Below are 17,483 nucleotides of genomic sequence, written 5' to 3' on the forward strand. Positions count from 1 at the left end.
ACTCAGCACTGTGAGGAGTTTGAGGACAAATCCATAAAAAAAACAACAGAAAAAGTATAATAAAATCCTATAATTAACCAAAGAGACTCCAGAAGTGTTTGTGGACTCCTTCACCCTTCACCCACCCTCCATCAGAGTGCTGAGTAGATAATGAGTGGATTTCCATTCCTGGGTGAACTCTCCCTTTAACATGGAGACAGTGAGGTTGGACCCACACTAGAGGATCATCAGGTCCTGTAGGCTCCCTCCCTGCAGCCATCTTTATTTCACATTACCACAAAATACATGTTCAGAGCAACATCGAGGATTTAATATGATTCAAAATAAATTTATTTGGCTGAAAATATTTAATATTTAACAAAAATAGAGCCGCCTTTACAAGATGGGTTACAACAGCATAACCTGTGAAAACTGTGTACATTTTTACCACAGCATATTACTGAGGTTTGTTAGTTATGAAGAGAGAGCACATTTACAAATGATACACAGGATATATGCTGACACAGGACTGGAGGAAATCATCGCCTGGAATTTCCAGTTTCAACTTTACCAGTTGGAGAGTTGAGCCTTGACACATACAGCGAGAATGAGTCGTGAGTATTTGAGACAATAATGAAGCACCAGTGTCTCTAAAACTGCAAATATATACACATTACTCTCAACCTGCCAAAATAAATACACATACCTGAAACAGTAATGGTGGTTCATATGGAGGACCAAGATAACACAATACATGTATTTCTTCCTACATTAATGTATTCCTACTTTTCTTCTTTTTAATTATGTATACAAACACATTTTTTGGTCTATTTTGATTCATTTAAATAATTTGTTAAAAGAAACGTTTTGTTTCTATCGATGAATGTGTCAGTCTTTGTCCTCCATACTTTCACAGTGCAGTACCTGCAGGAAATGAAAATCAGAAACTCTGGAAAGGACGATGAGGCGTTTGTGTTCAATTTCAAACTACACAGTAAGTGTTGATGAGCTGCCGAGTCATCTCCACGTTCCCGCTGGCCTGGTAGATGAGTGACAGGTTGAAGGCGATTTCCCTCCTCAGATCGACGTGCTCATCAGCAATACCCTGCAGGCAGGACGGGTGGTGATGGGATGGAGAGAGTGACAGAGAAAAAGAGGAAATGATCTTGTGAAGCTGCATTATTGAGATCTACTGGAGATTTGTCTTGGCACAAGGAACTGGAAACAGAATTTATTGTAGGTCCATTCATCAATGTCCTAAATTAAAGTTTCTAAATTGGAAACCAACTACGATGCAGCAGACTGAGCGAAAACTCACTCAACGAGCACGTTGTTAGGTGACTGCCGTGTTGGTATTTACCTCCAGTTTCTGTGCGGGCAGTGAAAGTGCCTTCTGGTAGTAATGAATGGCCAAATGTGTGAGGCCCATCTGGTGCAGCGCTCTGCCCACGTTGTACATGCTCTCCTGACACTCTCCACGCAGCTCCACATAGCGCCACAGGAAGGAGAAACCCTGGAAACACACGTGCGATTAAAGTTTTCATACAACAGTGTGTAATGAAAAAGCCATAAGAAAGGGTTCACACAAACATTGTACCTGCATCACCAGGATGTGTCGCTTGGCTACATATTTCTGTGACGCCATGTGGAAGAAGGTGAGACCCACAAACAGGCTGTGCAGGGGGTTGTTGGGGTGAGTCTGGAAGGCCTGCACATACTGACCTACAGACGCAGAAGAGGTTTGGAAACGTGTTGGATGAAGACAAATGGAAAATGATCACAGAAATATTGTGTGAGTCTAAACTGTAATAAAGGAGACTAAAACTAACGAATTATCAGCTCCAAAATCTTATAATCTGAACATTCCTAGCTACTTATTGTTAAATAATTTCAGGTCAGTAGTGGTGTGTGTGCATTTTGTACCCAGTGCGTGTTTGAAGCTCCCTGACACCATGGCGTTGTGTCCACACAGGACACACAAGGCGTGGTTGTCAGGGTGTTTTAACAGCAGACGCAGACAGAAGCGATGGTGTCGCTGGTGCTTGGAGCTAATCGTCAACTGAGGAAGAAGAAGAAGTGTCAGCGAAACAGGCCCATGCAAGCCACGCGTTCCCTCTTTATTAACATGTTGCTTTATGTAAAGGTTTATTCTTGCTGCACACCTGGTTGAAAATGTTCCACAGCTGAGGCAGATCCACGTTTTCCATCAGCATCAATCTGTTGAGCAGAGGGAGAAAAGGAGACTATTTACATCCTCCCATGAATAACCTGGTGTTCCTAATAAAGAGCCCATGACGGTGTATTTTGATGTTTCAGAAATAAATCCAACCATACGAGTTAGGAAACTTTGACATATAGTCCCCCTGATGGAGCTGCACATGGGGGTCTACCTGATGTAGTTGTAGGCATTGTAGTAGTTGTGGTCCAGGATGGTGGCAGACAGGCCGAAGAACTCCATCTCCTTCCTCTTGGGCTTATTGTCGTAGAAGGAGTAAAACTCCATGGCGGACTCCACCAGCAGATCAGCCTCGGCGTAGCGGTGCACCTCACACATCGTCAGCACACAGCTCACAAGCAGCTGCCACCAGTCCTCTCTGGTCAGAACGTTGGTTTTACCTGGACACAGGACGACATCGCACCATCACTACAGAACCAGTGCCTCCACAACCACTGTTCAGAGGCTCAGGATACAATTTAAATTGGTGTCAGCTGGTTTTGCAAAAAAACAACAACAGCAGAGTCTTGAAAGTTGGCAGCTCAAACATAATCTGTTTCATACACGAAATGCTCTATTTACTAAAACATGCACAGCTTCAAGTGTGGCCCTTTAAGAAGGAAATAAACAGCATTTCCTCCACATATGGTAACTATTAATAAGTGTTGACATGAACAATACCTCACCAACTGCTCTGTGCTGCTTCTGCCAACTCCAGGCTGTGTACAGCAGCCAGATCACCAGGTACCAACACTTACAGCAGAGGGCCAACTAAACACTTAAAGACACACACACACACATATTAATACACACTATACATACCAGTGTTGTCCAGATAGGCAGCTACATGGTCAGCTATCTCTGGCATCACGTCTTTGACCTTCACCAGCTTCAGGTGGCTCTCACCCGACACGGTGACAGAGCAAACACACACATTAGCTCGCTGCATGGCCACCTAGGGGACACACCAGCTCATTGTTAAAAGAAAACCTACAGGATAAGAAATATATTTGTGCAATGTGTGCAGTGTACTTGTGTGTGTTACCTTCAGCAGCATGGAGATCATGGTGATCATAGCGTCCAGGTAATCCTGTATTTGTCCCTGAGTCTTCAGCAGCGTGGAACGATGCAGAAGCAGCTTCAACTCCTACAATCACAGCACACACACTGATGATCCACACACACAAGAATTCCCTGACCTGTGACTCTTGAGGACTAGATACTCAAAGATATTAGACTCCTGTTAACCAAACAGAAACACAGGCGTGTTTACCTTCTGTGCAGCTGACGAGTCCTGAGACAGTGTGTCGCTGTCGTACATGGACTCCAGGGCCTTGAGGGCACACTCTGGCCGGCCCAGCTGCTGCTGCAGGGTGGCCAGGGAGAGCCGGGCCTCCAGGTGCTGCGGGGCCATCTCTACCACCTTGGTGAAGCCGTCTGCCGCCCCCTCCATGTGGCCCAGCGCCTTCAGGCACTCTGGAAGGGAGGAGTGATGAAAGAGAGCATTTAAGTTATCAAAGCCAAATTCACAGATCATGTCCTTAATCAAAATGTGTCAAAGCACAAAGGACTTTCCCAAATGCTGAATGATCCTAAAAAGATCCCTGTGTTGCTTGTATGTTGGTTTTACCTGCGTGTCGGAGCCAGACCACAGCCAGGTTGTACTTGTCGGATATGACGAGGGCCGACAGCAGAGGCAGAGCGGACATGTACTCGCCCTCCTCCAGGTAGGCTTCCCCCACATCCAGGTACAAGTCACCAATCTCCTCTGGACTCTGCTCCATCAGTGACGGCACCAGGCTCTAAGAGTGGGCAGCAGTCAGAGAGACACATGAAGACTCTCAGGTTAGATTCTCTTAATAATGCATCTCATGTTCTCTTGTTGTGAGAGTTCTGTTTACCTCCAGGGGGGTGTAGAAGTGTAGGTGTATGAGGCAAACAATTAGCTTGGCCCTCAGGTCCACTGGGACAGAGTCTGGTACCTCTACATCTATAATTTCACCTGGAGAGACACAAAACACTGTTAATCCTGCGTGTTCTGAAAATATCAACTATGATAACAGTTGAGGGAGGAAATCTTAATGACAGATGTAAGGCCAGGGTTAAATCGAAGTGAGCTCACCGGTCTCCTCTGCTGTAACTTCCTCTGCTGTCTTTGTGTCCTCCTCACTCTTCTTCTCCTGCTCCTCCGTCGTCTCCGTCGTCTCCGTCGTCTCCATTGTTTCCTTTTTTTCCTCTGCCTCTTTCTCCTCTCGAGTCGGCTCCGTGGAGTCGGATTGAGATTCGACCCTGATCAAAACAATACCTGAAAACTGGACCAAGACCTGGGAAAACACACACAAACATCATATATATTCAAACCACTGTGACAATAAATGTTTTGGAGGCTTAATATTTTACAGTTTGACACAAAACTTTATTACAAGTAACTTTAAATAAAAGAAAACACACACACACAAACACACACTGTGCGGTGTACCTTCATGGCCTTGTTGTACTGTCGGCTGGAGATGTAGAGCTCAGCTGCCATGTTGATGAAGTCGTCACTGACCAGGGTCGGGTGTCGTTCCAGAGCTTCTTCAATCACACTCAGAGCTGAAGGAAAGTCATTACTATCATAGTAACTTCTAAACAGGACACACACACACACACACACATGCAGAAATGAGTTGTCACAGGAAACACTCAGAACACTCACTGATGTTTTTTAATAGAAACACATTTGCTGAGACAGTTGTATGTGTCTGCGTGTGCACCGTACTTGGCCATGTCCTTAGAGATCTGCATGAAGTGCTCGCCGTCCTCCTGCGGCAGCAGCGACAGGATCCTGCGGTAGCCGTCCATGCACTGCTTGTGCTCACCCAGGCGCATGTAGAGGCTCGAGCGCTCCCACAGGTAGCGCACGTTGGTGGAGTCGTACTTGATGGCTGTCAATCAAAACCGTTGCTCTGTCAATCTCAGAAGTCAAGAGTGTGACTTTGTCTGCTCAGACTCACAAATAGAAAACTGGGACTTTAGATGAAAAGATTGACCTTTGCTGTAGCAGACGAGGGCCTGTCGGATGTTGTCCTGCTCCAGAGATATTTCGGCCAGTCTGATCCACTCCTCACAGTCTGAGGGGTTCAGGTGGGCGGCGATCAGACTGAACTGCAGCGCTTTGTCTACGTCGCCCTCGTCCTCGTAGATCATGGCCAACGTGGAGAAAGGTTCGTAGGCCAGAGGAGCTGCAGGAGGAGGGAGAGGAGAGCAGCTTAGATGTTGTTGAACATTATCATTCATACATTGACTTTTATATCTCCACAGACACACAGAGGTTGTGTCATACCCTGTCTGATGATCTCCATGCACATGAGAATGGCGTCCTCTTTGTCTCCTCTGGCGTAGCGGATGTTGGCTTCTCCCATCAGGCCTCTCAGAGCTCTGGGCAGCTTGCTGCGATGGCGCCGCCCCTGAACACAAACAGAGTCACAACCTAACGCACATAAAGAGCTGGAGTTCACACACTTACTGTGACTTAATTGTTCATCCTCCTCCTCCTCCTCCTCACCTTCATCATCTTCTTGTTTTCTCGGTTCAGCTCCATCTCCAGAGCGAATATGTCTCCCACCGTCGGATCTTCCACCTCCAACTCCACCTCTGCCTCCGTATCTTTCTTCTTACTCCTTGCTCCTTTCCCTCCTCTGCTCCTTCGCCTCGGGCTCTTGTCTGACAGCCCCACCTCCACCGCCGCCCGCACTTCTTCCTCCACCCTGTAATCCTTATCATCCTCGTCATCCACATAGCTCAGGCTGTCCTCCTCCTCCTCTTCCTCTTCCTCCTTTTGCTCCTCCTCATCCTCCTCTTCAGAAGATGGTGGCTCTAATGTTTCTCCTAGAATGGAGGCGAAGGCCAGCTGGACCCCTGGGCTGACTCCCTCTTTTCTCAGAGGAGAAGAGTTGTGTCAGGTGATGTCATCAACAGTAAATTCATGTTCTAATATGTTTTTATGGGTCAAGCATCAAATGTATTTTAGCAGAAGTCATGTAAAGTCTCTGCTTCACTGTCACAATCAAAGCAAATTACCGATTTTCCCCGGGACTTGTGCCGAGGTGGAGGGCTGAGCATCCTCCTCCTCTTCCTCCTCCTCCTCCTCATCCTCAACCGAGACCCCCGACTCCTGAGAGAGGAAGACGAACACAGACGCTGTGTCAGAGGAGACTTCAAAATGTTGTATATAACCCAGTGAGGTGATGACCTGTATAGATGCAGCCCTGGTAGCCATGGCAACAGGAGCGTTATAGAAGAGGACATATTCCTTATATGGCTTCTTACATATAGTGAGTTACATTTCAGACCTAATATCTATGTCAGTATTTAAAATAAACACAATTTCCAGGTTGTTTCTCATGTGGAAACTTCTCCATGTTTTCCTGTATAAGTCTGAACCCTGACTATGAAATAACAGCAGTTATAATAACTAATAATCGTTGTTGTGTAGTTTAGACTGAGGGTGCTAACTTCACTTAGCTGCTCAGGCTAGCAGGCTAACTCAGCTGGGTGTAGTTTAGGTGTTATTTAGTTCACACACATTTCACTGACTGTATTAAGTCGGTTAATCGGTTGTTCGGTCACCTTCGCCTTCCGCTCGTCTCTCCTCTGGTCGAACTCCTCGAACGTGATGCGTCCCTCCAGGTAATCGATGAGCTCCGCGCTGAAGCCCGACATGTCGACTCACTGACGCTGCAGCGGCTCAACGCCACCGACACATGAGAGAAGAGGAGACAGACCCGGGGAGTTGATCACTGACGGATCATGCTGCTGCTGCCGCGCAGGTAAACACAACACGACTTTCAACTTCCGCCATGTGACCCGATAACACTTCCGGGTCAACAACAACAACAAAAACAATAATAATGATAAGAGCGCTTTGGTGACACCTGGTGGTGGAAATATGGAACTGCGAAACCAAACATTCAAAGTTCCTTACACCGAAAATTTGAAAATTTACAATTTAATCAGAAATTTAGTTTTTATTTACTCAAGTGCTGCACCTTAGTGAGTTACCTGTACGTTATTTGAGAATTCCATTTCATATTACCTTATAATTTTCACTCCATATGAAGTGATGAGCCTATATAAATATATATACTATAATTTTATGGATTATATCAACAACAAAAATGCATAAATCAGTTATATAAATAAATATAGACATATATACACGTGTAATTCTCAATGGAGGCACGGTTAGTCTGAGACATTCTATTCTATACGTGTACATGGATGATGTAAAGTGTATATTGTTTGCAAAGTTTGGGTAATTATATATTTTGTGTATTTCTGAAGTGAATAAAAGTAAATACAACCTATGTAGTAGAGAGACATTAAAAACAAGCATTTATTTAAATTTCATTTCCTGTTTATTTTATAAACACTTTAAGCAACAGCTGACCGGGTGTATGTAAAAATATTACACAAGTTAATATACACACACACTGCAGCCAATGCAAGTATACAGTAACTTACAACTTATTAATATTTCCCATGCAATCTGCCAGCACCACAGTCAAACAAGCACATTTTAAACCACATTATAAGTCATTTATTTTTGTCACTTGTTTACCAGTTTGGCTGCACATCGCTTCTGCTTTGCTCATGTTCCACATTCATTCTTCTTTAATTGTATTTCACAATATGAACACGAGCCAGAGTGGACACAATTCATCATTTAATATGACATGTTTGTTCAGTCAGCAGCAGGTCGGTGATTTACGTCAGCGACTGTCAGCTTTTCCATCTCACAAAGATCCGGAGCGGTGAGGTGAACGCTGCGGCTCATTCAACAGGCTCCACGTTGACGTATTCTACGTTATCTTTTATTATTTATTATCCAATGAAAGAGGGATGTGCCAGTTTCATCCCAGTGGGTCGTGCTCCTCCTGCTCCTCCTGCTCCTCCTTCTCCTCCTTCTCCTCCTGGTTTCCCTCTGATGCATCTCATCCGTCAGGTTGTTACATGTCCTGGACGGTCGGAATCCAACTAACTGTGTGATGACTGCACCTGAAGCCGAGAGGTGAGTAAGCATCAGAATTGGAAAACAAACTACTTCATCCTGCAGAATACTTGTGCAAGAATTCACCCTGAAGGATTATTTTGCATATGTAAAAATGCACAAAATGATCAAGAGACAGAGACAAAAATCTGATAAATTGTATTTCACCCTCTTCTTGTGAGGTTTACTAACAAGTTACATCAAAAATAATTATGTTTACATCTTCCTCTTTTGTCTGTGACAAATTTTCTTGCTGCTGAGGATGAAAATGTTTTAAGAAACATTCGCTGCAGAGCTTGAATATAAAGTTTGAGCTCTAATATGATTAACGATGCAATAAATGATTATTTTCATCATCAATTAAGCTGTTGATTAAAACAAAACCAGTTACTTGTGTTTGCCTGAGACCAAGCCAAGAAAAACTATCCTTAGTATATGAAAAGTGCAGAGAACAAGAGACAAATGTCCTCAACGGACTGATATTCAATAAAACGTTTAGATGTTTAAACCTGCAAATAACTAAAATTCACTGACCATTACACTACTTCTAATTAATTGTATAATTCAGCACATGCACACCCAACCATTTATTCACTCTATGTACAGTCCCATGTCACGTCTGGTCCAGGAAATATATTTGCACAAATACAGAAATTCAACTTCTGCTCTATTTGCTTCGAATGGCATGTGAGAATAATATCGGACACTGTCGGTTTGTATTGAGATCATTTGTGGAGCCTGTTCAGCTCACAGTCTATTTACATGTGTGCACAGCAACAGGCGGGAGGTCAGCAGCTCTATCGGTGTGTGCAAACAGGGAACGTGAGGTCTGCACGCTCGTGGTTTTCTATATATGTGATTGTTTTTGTTCCTTATCAGGACTCATTTTCACCGCTCAGCAGGTCGGCACAAAGGCCGAGCTTCATTCGAACAATATCCTCGCTCTTTTCATATCTCTCCTCTTCTCCCTGTGCTAAATTCAGCCTGTGTCTGTCTCAGAGGATCGACTCTTACATGTGATTGTCTACATGCTCCTAAATAAAATGGAAAGTGGAAAGAGTTATATTTATTTAGAAGTAAAGTGACTTAAAGACTTGATTTTCTGAACTGCAACAAGCTGAGTTTGATTATTTAACATGTCGGTGTAACTTTATTAACAGGTGAGTGTGGAATCCGTCTCCCCCTCACCATCATGAATGCGACCCACAGCTGCACGGCAGAGATGCCTTATGGGTTCCTTCCTCGTCTCAAAGGGCTGTACATCGCCAGCGAGCTCCTCATCGCCGTTATGGCCATCATCGGAAACGTCCTGGTCTGCCTGGCTGTCACCCGCAACAAGAAGCTTCGCACGGTCACCAACTACTTTCTGGTGGGAGACAAGTTCCACAATCTTGAAACATGTGCACGCAGCAGAGATGTGAAGGAGACAAAACGTGTGTGTTATCATGTGTGTGAAGGTTTCTCTGGCGGTGTCGGACATCCTGGTGGGTTTGGTGGCCATTCCCTGTGCCGTGCTGACGGACCTGGGTCAACCTCGCCACAACCTGCCCCTCTGCCTGGTGCTGCTCAGCATCCTGATGGTGCTCACACAGGTACACATCAAAAACACATTACCTGCAATTCATGTTCATGAGATGTAAAAAGCTGAAGCTGGGAAACTAAACAATAATTCTGCTCCGACCTCCGACCTCCCAGAGCTCCATCCTGAGTCTGTTGGCCGTGGCAGCAGAGCGCTACATGGCCATCCTCCTGCCCTTCCAGTACCAGCGCATGATGAGCCCCAGGAACGCCCAGTTGGCGCTGCTGGTCACCTGGGGCCTCGGGGCCATCTCCGGCACCGTGCCGCTCATGGACTGGAAACGACAACCAGCAGACTCTGAGTAAGAGGTTGAGGATGGGTGGAGGGATGATGGAGGGATGATGGATGGATGAGTAAAGGAAAACTGGAAGTAGGAGAGGGAATGGTGTTGATAGAGGAAGGAATAAGAAGCATACAGAGAAATCACATGGGTGGATAGACAGATCACTGAATGACAAGGTGGGTGAGTGGATGGATGCAAGAACTGGCAGATGGACAGACTTGATAAAGGAATGATTGGATGACAGCAGGGAAGTGAGTGCATGGATGAAAGATGACAGGGTAATTAAGAGGAGGATGGTGAGGATGAGAGGAGGAAGATGGGTCTCAGAGGTTTACCCCCAATCACGTGTCTCATTCCAGCTACTGTATCTTCACGTGTGTGGTGGACATGAGCTACATGGTCTACTTCAACTTCTTCTGCTGCCTCCTGGTCCCCCTGGTGGCCATGATCATCATCTACGCCCACATCTTCCTCACCGTTCGCCGCCAACTCAGACGCATCGCCGTGGCCAGAGGAACTGGCGAGGACGCGAGGGCTGGCGCCAGTGGGAGCAGCGAGACCGGGACAGAGGACACTGGCAGTTCAGCTGCTGGAGGGAGAGAAGGCGCAGGAGGGGAACCAGACCTGGGAGACGTCAGACAGCTGGAGGAGAAGAAGAGTAAGGCTGAAGTCAAGTCTGGCACCGAGTCTCCTATTGACACTGAGACTTCCACAGTCTTCACAAAGTCCTGGTTCAGGATCACCTCAGCTAACTTTGGCTCTGCTCCCGCTGACCTCCGTCCAGGAGAGTCCACCGTGCCCAAATCCAACACCCGCACCTCCCAGGAGCTGCGGAAGGCCACCTCGCTTTTCATGGTCCTCTTTCTCTTCACTGTGTGCTGGCTGCCCATCCACCTCATCAACTGCATCCTGCTGCTCTGCCCCAACTGCAACGTGCCCATGTCGCTCACGCTCACCGCCATTCTGCTTTCCCACGCCAACTCGGCCCTGAACCCGATCCTGTACGCGTACAGGATGAGGTCATTCCGACACACGCTGATAGGCATGTGGAGGGGGGTGTGGAGCGCTGGGCCGAAGCACCAGTAGAGACGCAGTGGGAGTCGCTACAGCAAACTACTGTAACAACATGTGTTTTGTTATTAACCATTATTACATATGTGACCTAATGCTGGGGGGGAGAAAGAAGGTTTAACTTCTGGGAACCATGAACGCTAATACATCATCATTCTCTGCAAATAACTACAAATATCCTTCATTAAAATAGAAAATCACAACTATACCATATTATATAATATCATAAGCCTTTTTTTAATTTTATACATTTACATTATAATTGTATTTTCTGTGCTTTCGACTTATTCAGGTAAACGGTGAATAAATGAATTCTTCTGTTTGAACCTGATCATTTAAAGTTGCTTTATGTGAGATGTTGATGCTCATGTTTGTTCTGTAGCAGAAGCAAATAGGACGTTCAAATGAAAACGAGTCCAATCAACATAACTGCGTGCTTTATTGATATACAGTAAAGCATTTTATAATACAGTAGTAAGGCATATATTTGGTGGAATCTGATATGTTGTGAAGAATTGATGCGTTATTTGAAAAATTATGTGATAATGAAACAAATGTTAAAAAAAAGAAAAAAAGAAAAGAAAGACAAACAAAATCAAATTCAGTGTCTGGACCAAAAAAAAGTAAAACCTCTGGGATCATGCTGCAAGAAGATGAAGTGGAAAACACACGCGTGTGTAAAACGCCAGGACGTCTGAGTGAGTACACGTTAAATAAGGATGGATTCGTTTAGTCACACATGCTAATACGGTAACACCTCACACGGCACAAAACTAAAAGGTTTAACCAAAGACAAAATGTAACACAACTAGAATAAATGCATCTAGTATATCCCAGGTATGACAGTAGTGCACATGGATCACTCTGATTTGTGTGAAATGTTTCGATACTCGAATAATAGAAAAACCGACGGGTGAGAAATGCAGCGAGTGCATTCCAACATTCAGACTGGAGGCTCCCACAGCGCAGGCAGGAGCTGTTAGGACATCTGACCTGAATCAATCCATCAGCCGGCAAGAATCAAATCTGAATTAACAATCTGAGAAGAGTGCAGGATTGAGAACAGTAGAGAAATTGCCTCTGAACTAGACTTAAACAATTTACACGAGGTAGAGCTTATGTTACTGGGCTTCTTTTGTTATTGAAATCAAAATGAACTATTTTCCGAGAAAATACTCTCAGCCTCAACCAGCAGAAAAACTGCAGAGCTCAGATTCAGCTGACACAACATTCATCTCACTTCCTCTTATACAGTGACTCTGACAGGGAGAAGCTGTCAACTTATAGACCAACACACAGTGTACAGTGTGCACGCAACAGGCCCTCCAGGAGACACTTGTGCAGTAATATGTACCAGTGCAATAGTCAGATGTTCTTTCTAAAAAAAAAAACACAAGTTCTTCCTGAAGGCGTCTGTGAAGCCATGTGCAGAACTGAAGATCTAAAAACCCTTATTCAAAGATACAGATTCTCCAACAGAGCTATTTATCAAACGATGGAGGCAACTCGCAGACCAGAGGGCGAATCGTATTTACAGATCCGCACATGACTGGAGCTGCTGCCTCGTCACCAATGAGGAGGAACTCTGTAAATCCTGTTTCGGCTCTGACCTCCACAGACTGAACTTCTGAGTGTGTCAGGGAACGATACACCGAGGAGACAAGCTGTGTGATGGAGAGTGGATTCCTGACCTGAGCCTGTCGCGAGAAAAACTCTGAAATCATATCTGTGTTCTGGTCGGTCTCGTTGGCCGGGGAGGATTTTTTCTACACTGCACATATCTGCAACCAGGGAAAAGAAGGAATAAGCACGTGTGTCAGGGACAGTAACATGAACTCAGTGCAGCTTTGTGTGGCACATTACTGCCACCCACTGTCAATCAGTGGAACAGCACGAAGCCATCAGAACAGCCACACAGTAAAGAGGAGTAGTGTCACAGACTCACCGAGGTGGGACTATGTGCGTTTGACCTCGTTGACTTATCTCAGTTCTGACTCAGGCCTTTACAACCTCTGCTTGTGCACACGGTACACTGTGCTGGAAACAAATACAAAGATAAATCCTGTTGCCATGGAGATGCTCAGAAAAAACGGGAGATGAAAAGATGGATGGATAAATGGACGGATGAGTGGATGGATGATAGAAAAAATCAAATACAATAAGAGGTTTGTAAGCCAAAGCAAAAAAAAAGCTGTAATGTCATGTGGAAATTAGGCACCACACCCAAACACACACACACACACACACACATCCATACATAAACACACACACACACACACACACACACACACACACACACACAGTCTCACAGACAACGTACTGTAAAGACCCAGGACGCCTGCATTACCTTGACAGTAGTGTTCACTGTTACTCAAAGACAGTCTCCTCTTTGTAAGCACCCTTATGATTACAATCATTCTCTTTTGATACAAATGTCTGAAATGCTTTGAGCTGTTTCCCCAATTACAAAGAGATGACAAATATATGACCACACTGAACACACGTATTTGTATCTCATCCGACCCCCGGCCTCCCCCCCCACCCCAGTTTTATACAGTTGCATAGAAGTTTAAAAACCAGCCTCTGTTAATAATAAAACAACTTCAGGACGTTTTAAGAAACTACTGAAATCTACAAGTTATAATGTTTTTTCTTTCTTTTTTTTGTTGTTATTTTAAACGCATCGTTGGAACCGCAATCCTTCACAAAAATAGACGTTATATATTCTCTTTGTAAACTGTGTTTCCAATCCAGTTGTTTTGACTAGAAAAGCATGCTATAGGTGGAGGGGGGGGGGAGGAGGGGGAGGAGGCAGGGCGGATCAGAAGGGCAGGGCCTCGTGCTGTTCGGCGCTCTGCTCGTCCGTCATCACGCTGACCAGTGACTCCATGGCACGGCCCAGGTCGTCGGCCATGTGGAACAAACTGCCGATGCTCGGACCTGGAGGGAGAGGGAGAGGGAGAGGGAGAGAGAGGGAGAGAGAGAGAGAGAGAGAGAGGCTTAGATAACACAGACTTGCACACAGGAGCACACACACGCACACAGTAAAACGTGTACAGTGTTGTTAATCAACAAGTTGTTGATGTTGTCACTTCTCAAAAAGAATCTCCAAGCGAGTGTGGAGTGATAAACTGTTCAGACCTGGTTCAAAGTTCCACTCAGAGGAGAAAGGAGGATCCAGAAAGAGGAGCAGAGCCGTGTGGTGAATGTTAAAATGAATTCCATGTGTTCCACTCGATGTAGAATGAAGTTTAAATGGAGTGAAAGAGCGACGAGCAGATTCACTTCAATGGTATCTCACCTTACAGAGATAACAAATTATATTATTCCACTCTCAATGGAATGTTCTTTAATCTAAAGCCATAAGAGTAATGGAAAATATGATACAGCTGAACATATATGCAAACACTAGTTTACACACACACACAGCTCTACAGCACCAACTCTGTTTCCTATGTGTGAAGAGCAGAGGGACAGAGGACAGAGGAAATTAAAAACAGGTAACAGGAGGGAGGACAGATATCTGCTTTCCCCCACTGCACCATGATGTCTCCTCTCTGCCATCATGTCTGTCAGATGAATGCTGAATGTTAGACCATGATGTTCTGGCTAAAATCCATACGGCTACAGCAGGAGACAGCAGCGGTACAGTCATGGTACACGTGCAATGGAAATAGACCTCAGAGGGGGAAAGAGGAAAAGGTGGAGGTGGAGAAAGTTGAGCCACTCACCTCTCATGGGTGTCCCCTTCTCCCTCCTGGCTCATGGAGAAAAGGAGGAAAGGAAGAAAAGACAAGAGGACAGGAAGAAGGAGAAATCAGCCTCAAATCAAGTGAGAGAGAAAGACGTCTGATTCCTCGCTCTAATACGTCTGGATTATCTCAAATAATGACACAACAATGGTGGAAAGAGAAACTCACAGAGCTTGTTTCTGAATCACATCATCTACGATACTGTCGCTGAGGATTTCTCTGCTCTGATGCAGCCTCAACTGTATTGTAACCTCCTCAAATCTGTCTCTTATTGTTTATATATCTGATCTTTATCATTTGCAGAAGATGTACGTGACGGTGTTTGTGTTTTCTGTACCCTGGCTATGAGGGAAGGAATTGTTGAGCTGTTCCATCACTTCCTCCAGCCCAGATGCATCTTGGGAAGGGCTGGACAGCTCATCGTCACCTGGAACAGGAAGGAGAACCAGATTGTTTCCATTATGAGAAATCTGTTTCCTAAAATAAGTCACATTGTTTAGGTTGGGATCAACACACACACACACACACACACACACACACACACACACACAAACACACACACACAGACACAAACACACACACACACACACACAAATACAATATGTTCTCACAGTGGAGTTTAACCACGTCCAACAGCGTGTTCTCTACATGCTGTCGGACGTGGAGGAGTTTATGACATCTTGCATCTATTTATATGCTCTATGCTTTTAAAGAGGTTGATGCAAATTAGAGGGGGTCTTTGTGTGTGTGTGTGTGTGTGTGTGTGTGGTTGTGTGTGTGTGTGTGTGTGTGTGTGTGGTTGTGTGTGTGTGTGTGTGTGTGTGTGTGTGTGTGTGGGCTCTTACCCATTGTGTCAGTAGTCTGGCTGGCTGCCACACGGAGCAGAGGGAGGGAGGAGTCTGAACGCTGAGATGAGGTGGAGGGAGAAGATAGAGCTGTGCCGTTCACCTTGGAATCCGTCTGAGACGCAAACACACACAATACGGAGGAAGCTGATTATCCTACTTCACATTCAATTAAATGCTAAAATTATATTAATCCAGGACATCTCTCTCTGTGGAGGAATCACTGCCTTGCTCAAGGGCACCGTGCATAACGTGTACCTGCTCTAGCAGCTGTCTCAGCCTGTGCAATTGGGACTCCAGCTGTTTGTTGTGGTCCTCCAGGATCTGCATCCGGGCCTCCAGACGTCCTTTGTGCTGCCGCAGCAGTTTGGCCTCGGCGATGAGTTCGGCGTCGCGCGCACTCTGCGGCGACGCCGGAAGCATCTCCGGTGGCGAGGGCAGTGGCGACAGGCCCTTCCTGTCGTGGGCCTTCTTCAGGCGGTCGTACTCCGACTGCAGCTTCCTGCAGCAGAGGAAACAGAGGAATAGAACACGTGGATACTTCTAGTTAAGGATGTCAAATGCAGTTTAAACATTAACAGTCTTTACTGATTTGTATTTTTCACTTTTATTCTTGGACTGATGAAGGCAGAGAGGAGGACACTGGTACTTCCCTGCTCTTACAAAGGGAATTTTTAAATATGACATTTTCAGATCTCTTTCAACCTTTGGCACATCTTCACCAAAACATCTTTTAAGAGCAATAAAACACACTTTGAATCACTTCAATGCACTCAGGGGATTTGCAGCTCCAGCTTCATGTGTATCATGTATTGGACCCACATCCACCTCTGTCCATCTGCTCGCTATCTGCTGCTATTATTTACTTAATTCCCATCGCTGGTAGCAATGCCAAGTCTCCACAGGCAGGCAGCATCCAACCTGTGTCCAAACCTGGTGGAAACACGGTTCTGAAGGAGGGTCGTGTGACGTGTGTGGATCCACGCAGAGAGTCGCCTGACGTGTTTCTAACCTGCGTCACTGATGAGCCTGGTATGACGAGTACCTTATGGTCGGCTAATTTTAGATACTGTAGATATTGCTGGATGATATTTTGGTGTTTTTACTCATAATTTTGACAATTTTCTCACGATAATGCAATAACAACTTCGGTCGTAGATTTTCCTCGATGAAGCATGGGAGACGATTTCCAAATCATCTTAAACTAGCTGAGAACACGTCACCCGGCAGAGTTAGCGAGCTGCAGCAATACAACCACTGCAGTTCCCTGTAATTATCCTGAATCTTTTTTCTATTTGCCACAGAGACAAAGTTCTTACTTCGAATATACAGTTTCAAGATGCGATATAAAAGTCTAATCCTCAGATCTGTGAATGTGTGCTGGTATTCATGCAGAACCCGGATTCTGTTGAGCTGAGTAAAGTTACAGTTTGGAGTAAAGACATGAGGCAGCAAACAGGAGAGAATAATTGAAAGATGGGTGCGTTCACTGACCTGTTCTCCTGCTCCAGGTCATTGAGGACCCGTTCCAGCTCTCCCTTCTCCTCTGTTTCCATGGAGATGAGGATCTGGGCGGGGCTGCGGGGCTGGCTGAGAGGAGAGCCTTGGTTCAGAGACTGGCAGTAGTGCTGGATCAACATGTGCTCGTCATCGCTGCAGACACACACACACACGCCCACACACACCAAACATACACACATTCACACACGTGCATGGTTGCATGGACAC

At 45.3% G+C, this 17,483-nt stretch overlaps 3 protein-coding genes across 17 annotated transcripts in view; 1 reads left to right on the top strand and 2 right to left on the bottom strand.

Moving 5' to 3' along the window:
• Nucleotides 1–800: 800 nt before the first annotated feature.
• Nucleotides 801–7,058, bottom strand: gtf3c3 (general transcription factor IIIC, polypeptide 3). Its single transcript, XM_034606373.1, has 19 exons — nt 6,806–7,058; nt 6,257–6,350; nt 5,742–6,109; nt 5,520–5,643; nt 5,227–5,418; nt 4,956–5,121; nt 4,674–4,821; nt 4,317–4,518; nt 4,096–4,196; nt 3,825–3,996; nt 3,468–3,670; nt 3,240–3,341; nt 3,017–3,149; nt 2,370–2,595; nt 2,142–2,196; nt 1,903–2,038; nt 1,577–1,701; nt 1,340–1,492; nt 801–1,084 (listed from the first exon to the last, which is right to left on the bottom strand). The coding sequence occupies exons 1-19, from the start codon at nt 6,896–6,898 to the stop codon at nt 962–964; spliced, it is 2,916 nt and encodes a 971-aa protein (XP_034462264.1). The 5' UTR covers nt 6,899–7,058; the 3' UTR covers nt 801–961.
• A 3,059-nt stretch (nt 7,059–10,117) lies between these two features.
• Nucleotides 10,118–11,173, top strand: LOC117778623 (adenosine receptor A1-like). Its single transcript, XM_034614338.1, has 2 exons — nt 10,118–10,157; nt 10,273–11,173. The coding sequence occupies exon 2, from the start codon at nt 10,475–10,477 to the stop codon at nt 11,171–11,173; it is 699 nt and encodes a 232-aa protein (XP_034470229.1). The 5' UTR covers nt 10,118–10,157; nt 10,273–10,474.
• Nucleotides 11,174–11,573: 400 nt separating this feature from the next.
• dmd (dystrophin) overlaps nt 11,574–17,483 on the bottom strand; it is a 177,103-nt gene continuing 171,193 nt past the window's right edge. For 11 of the 15 annotated variants that reach the window (XM_034605394.1, XM_034605431.1, XM_034605452.1 and 8 more), the window contains 5 exons: nt 17,250–17,408; nt 16,014–16,257; nt 15,756–15,870; nt 15,248–15,337; nt 11,579–14,098 (listed from right to left, as the gene is read on the bottom strand). In XM_034605394.1, coding sequence (XP_034461285.1) covers nt 13,980–14,098; nt 15,248–15,337; nt 15,756–15,870; nt 16,014–16,257; nt 17,250–17,408 — 727 coding nt within the window. In that variant the 3' untranslated portion in view covers nt 11,579–13,979. Of the gene's footprint in view, nt 14,099–14,889; nt 14,916–15,247; nt 15,338–15,755; nt 15,871–16,013; nt 16,258–17,249; nt 17,409–17,483 lie in introns of all 15 variants that reach the window. The other 4 variants (XM_034605403.1, XM_034605459.1, XM_034605491.1 and 1 more) reach the window with 2 other exon arrangements.

The sequence above is a fragment of the Hippoglossus hippoglossus genome, chromosome 2 (assembly GCF_009819705.1).
Source record: "Hippoglossus hippoglossus isolate fHipHip1 chromosome 2, fHipHip1.pri, whole genome shotgun sequence".
In the NCBI taxonomy this organism is placed as follows: domain Eukaryota; kingdom Metazoa; phylum Chordata; class Actinopteri; order Pleuronectiformes; family Pleuronectidae; genus Hippoglossus; species Hippoglossus hippoglossus.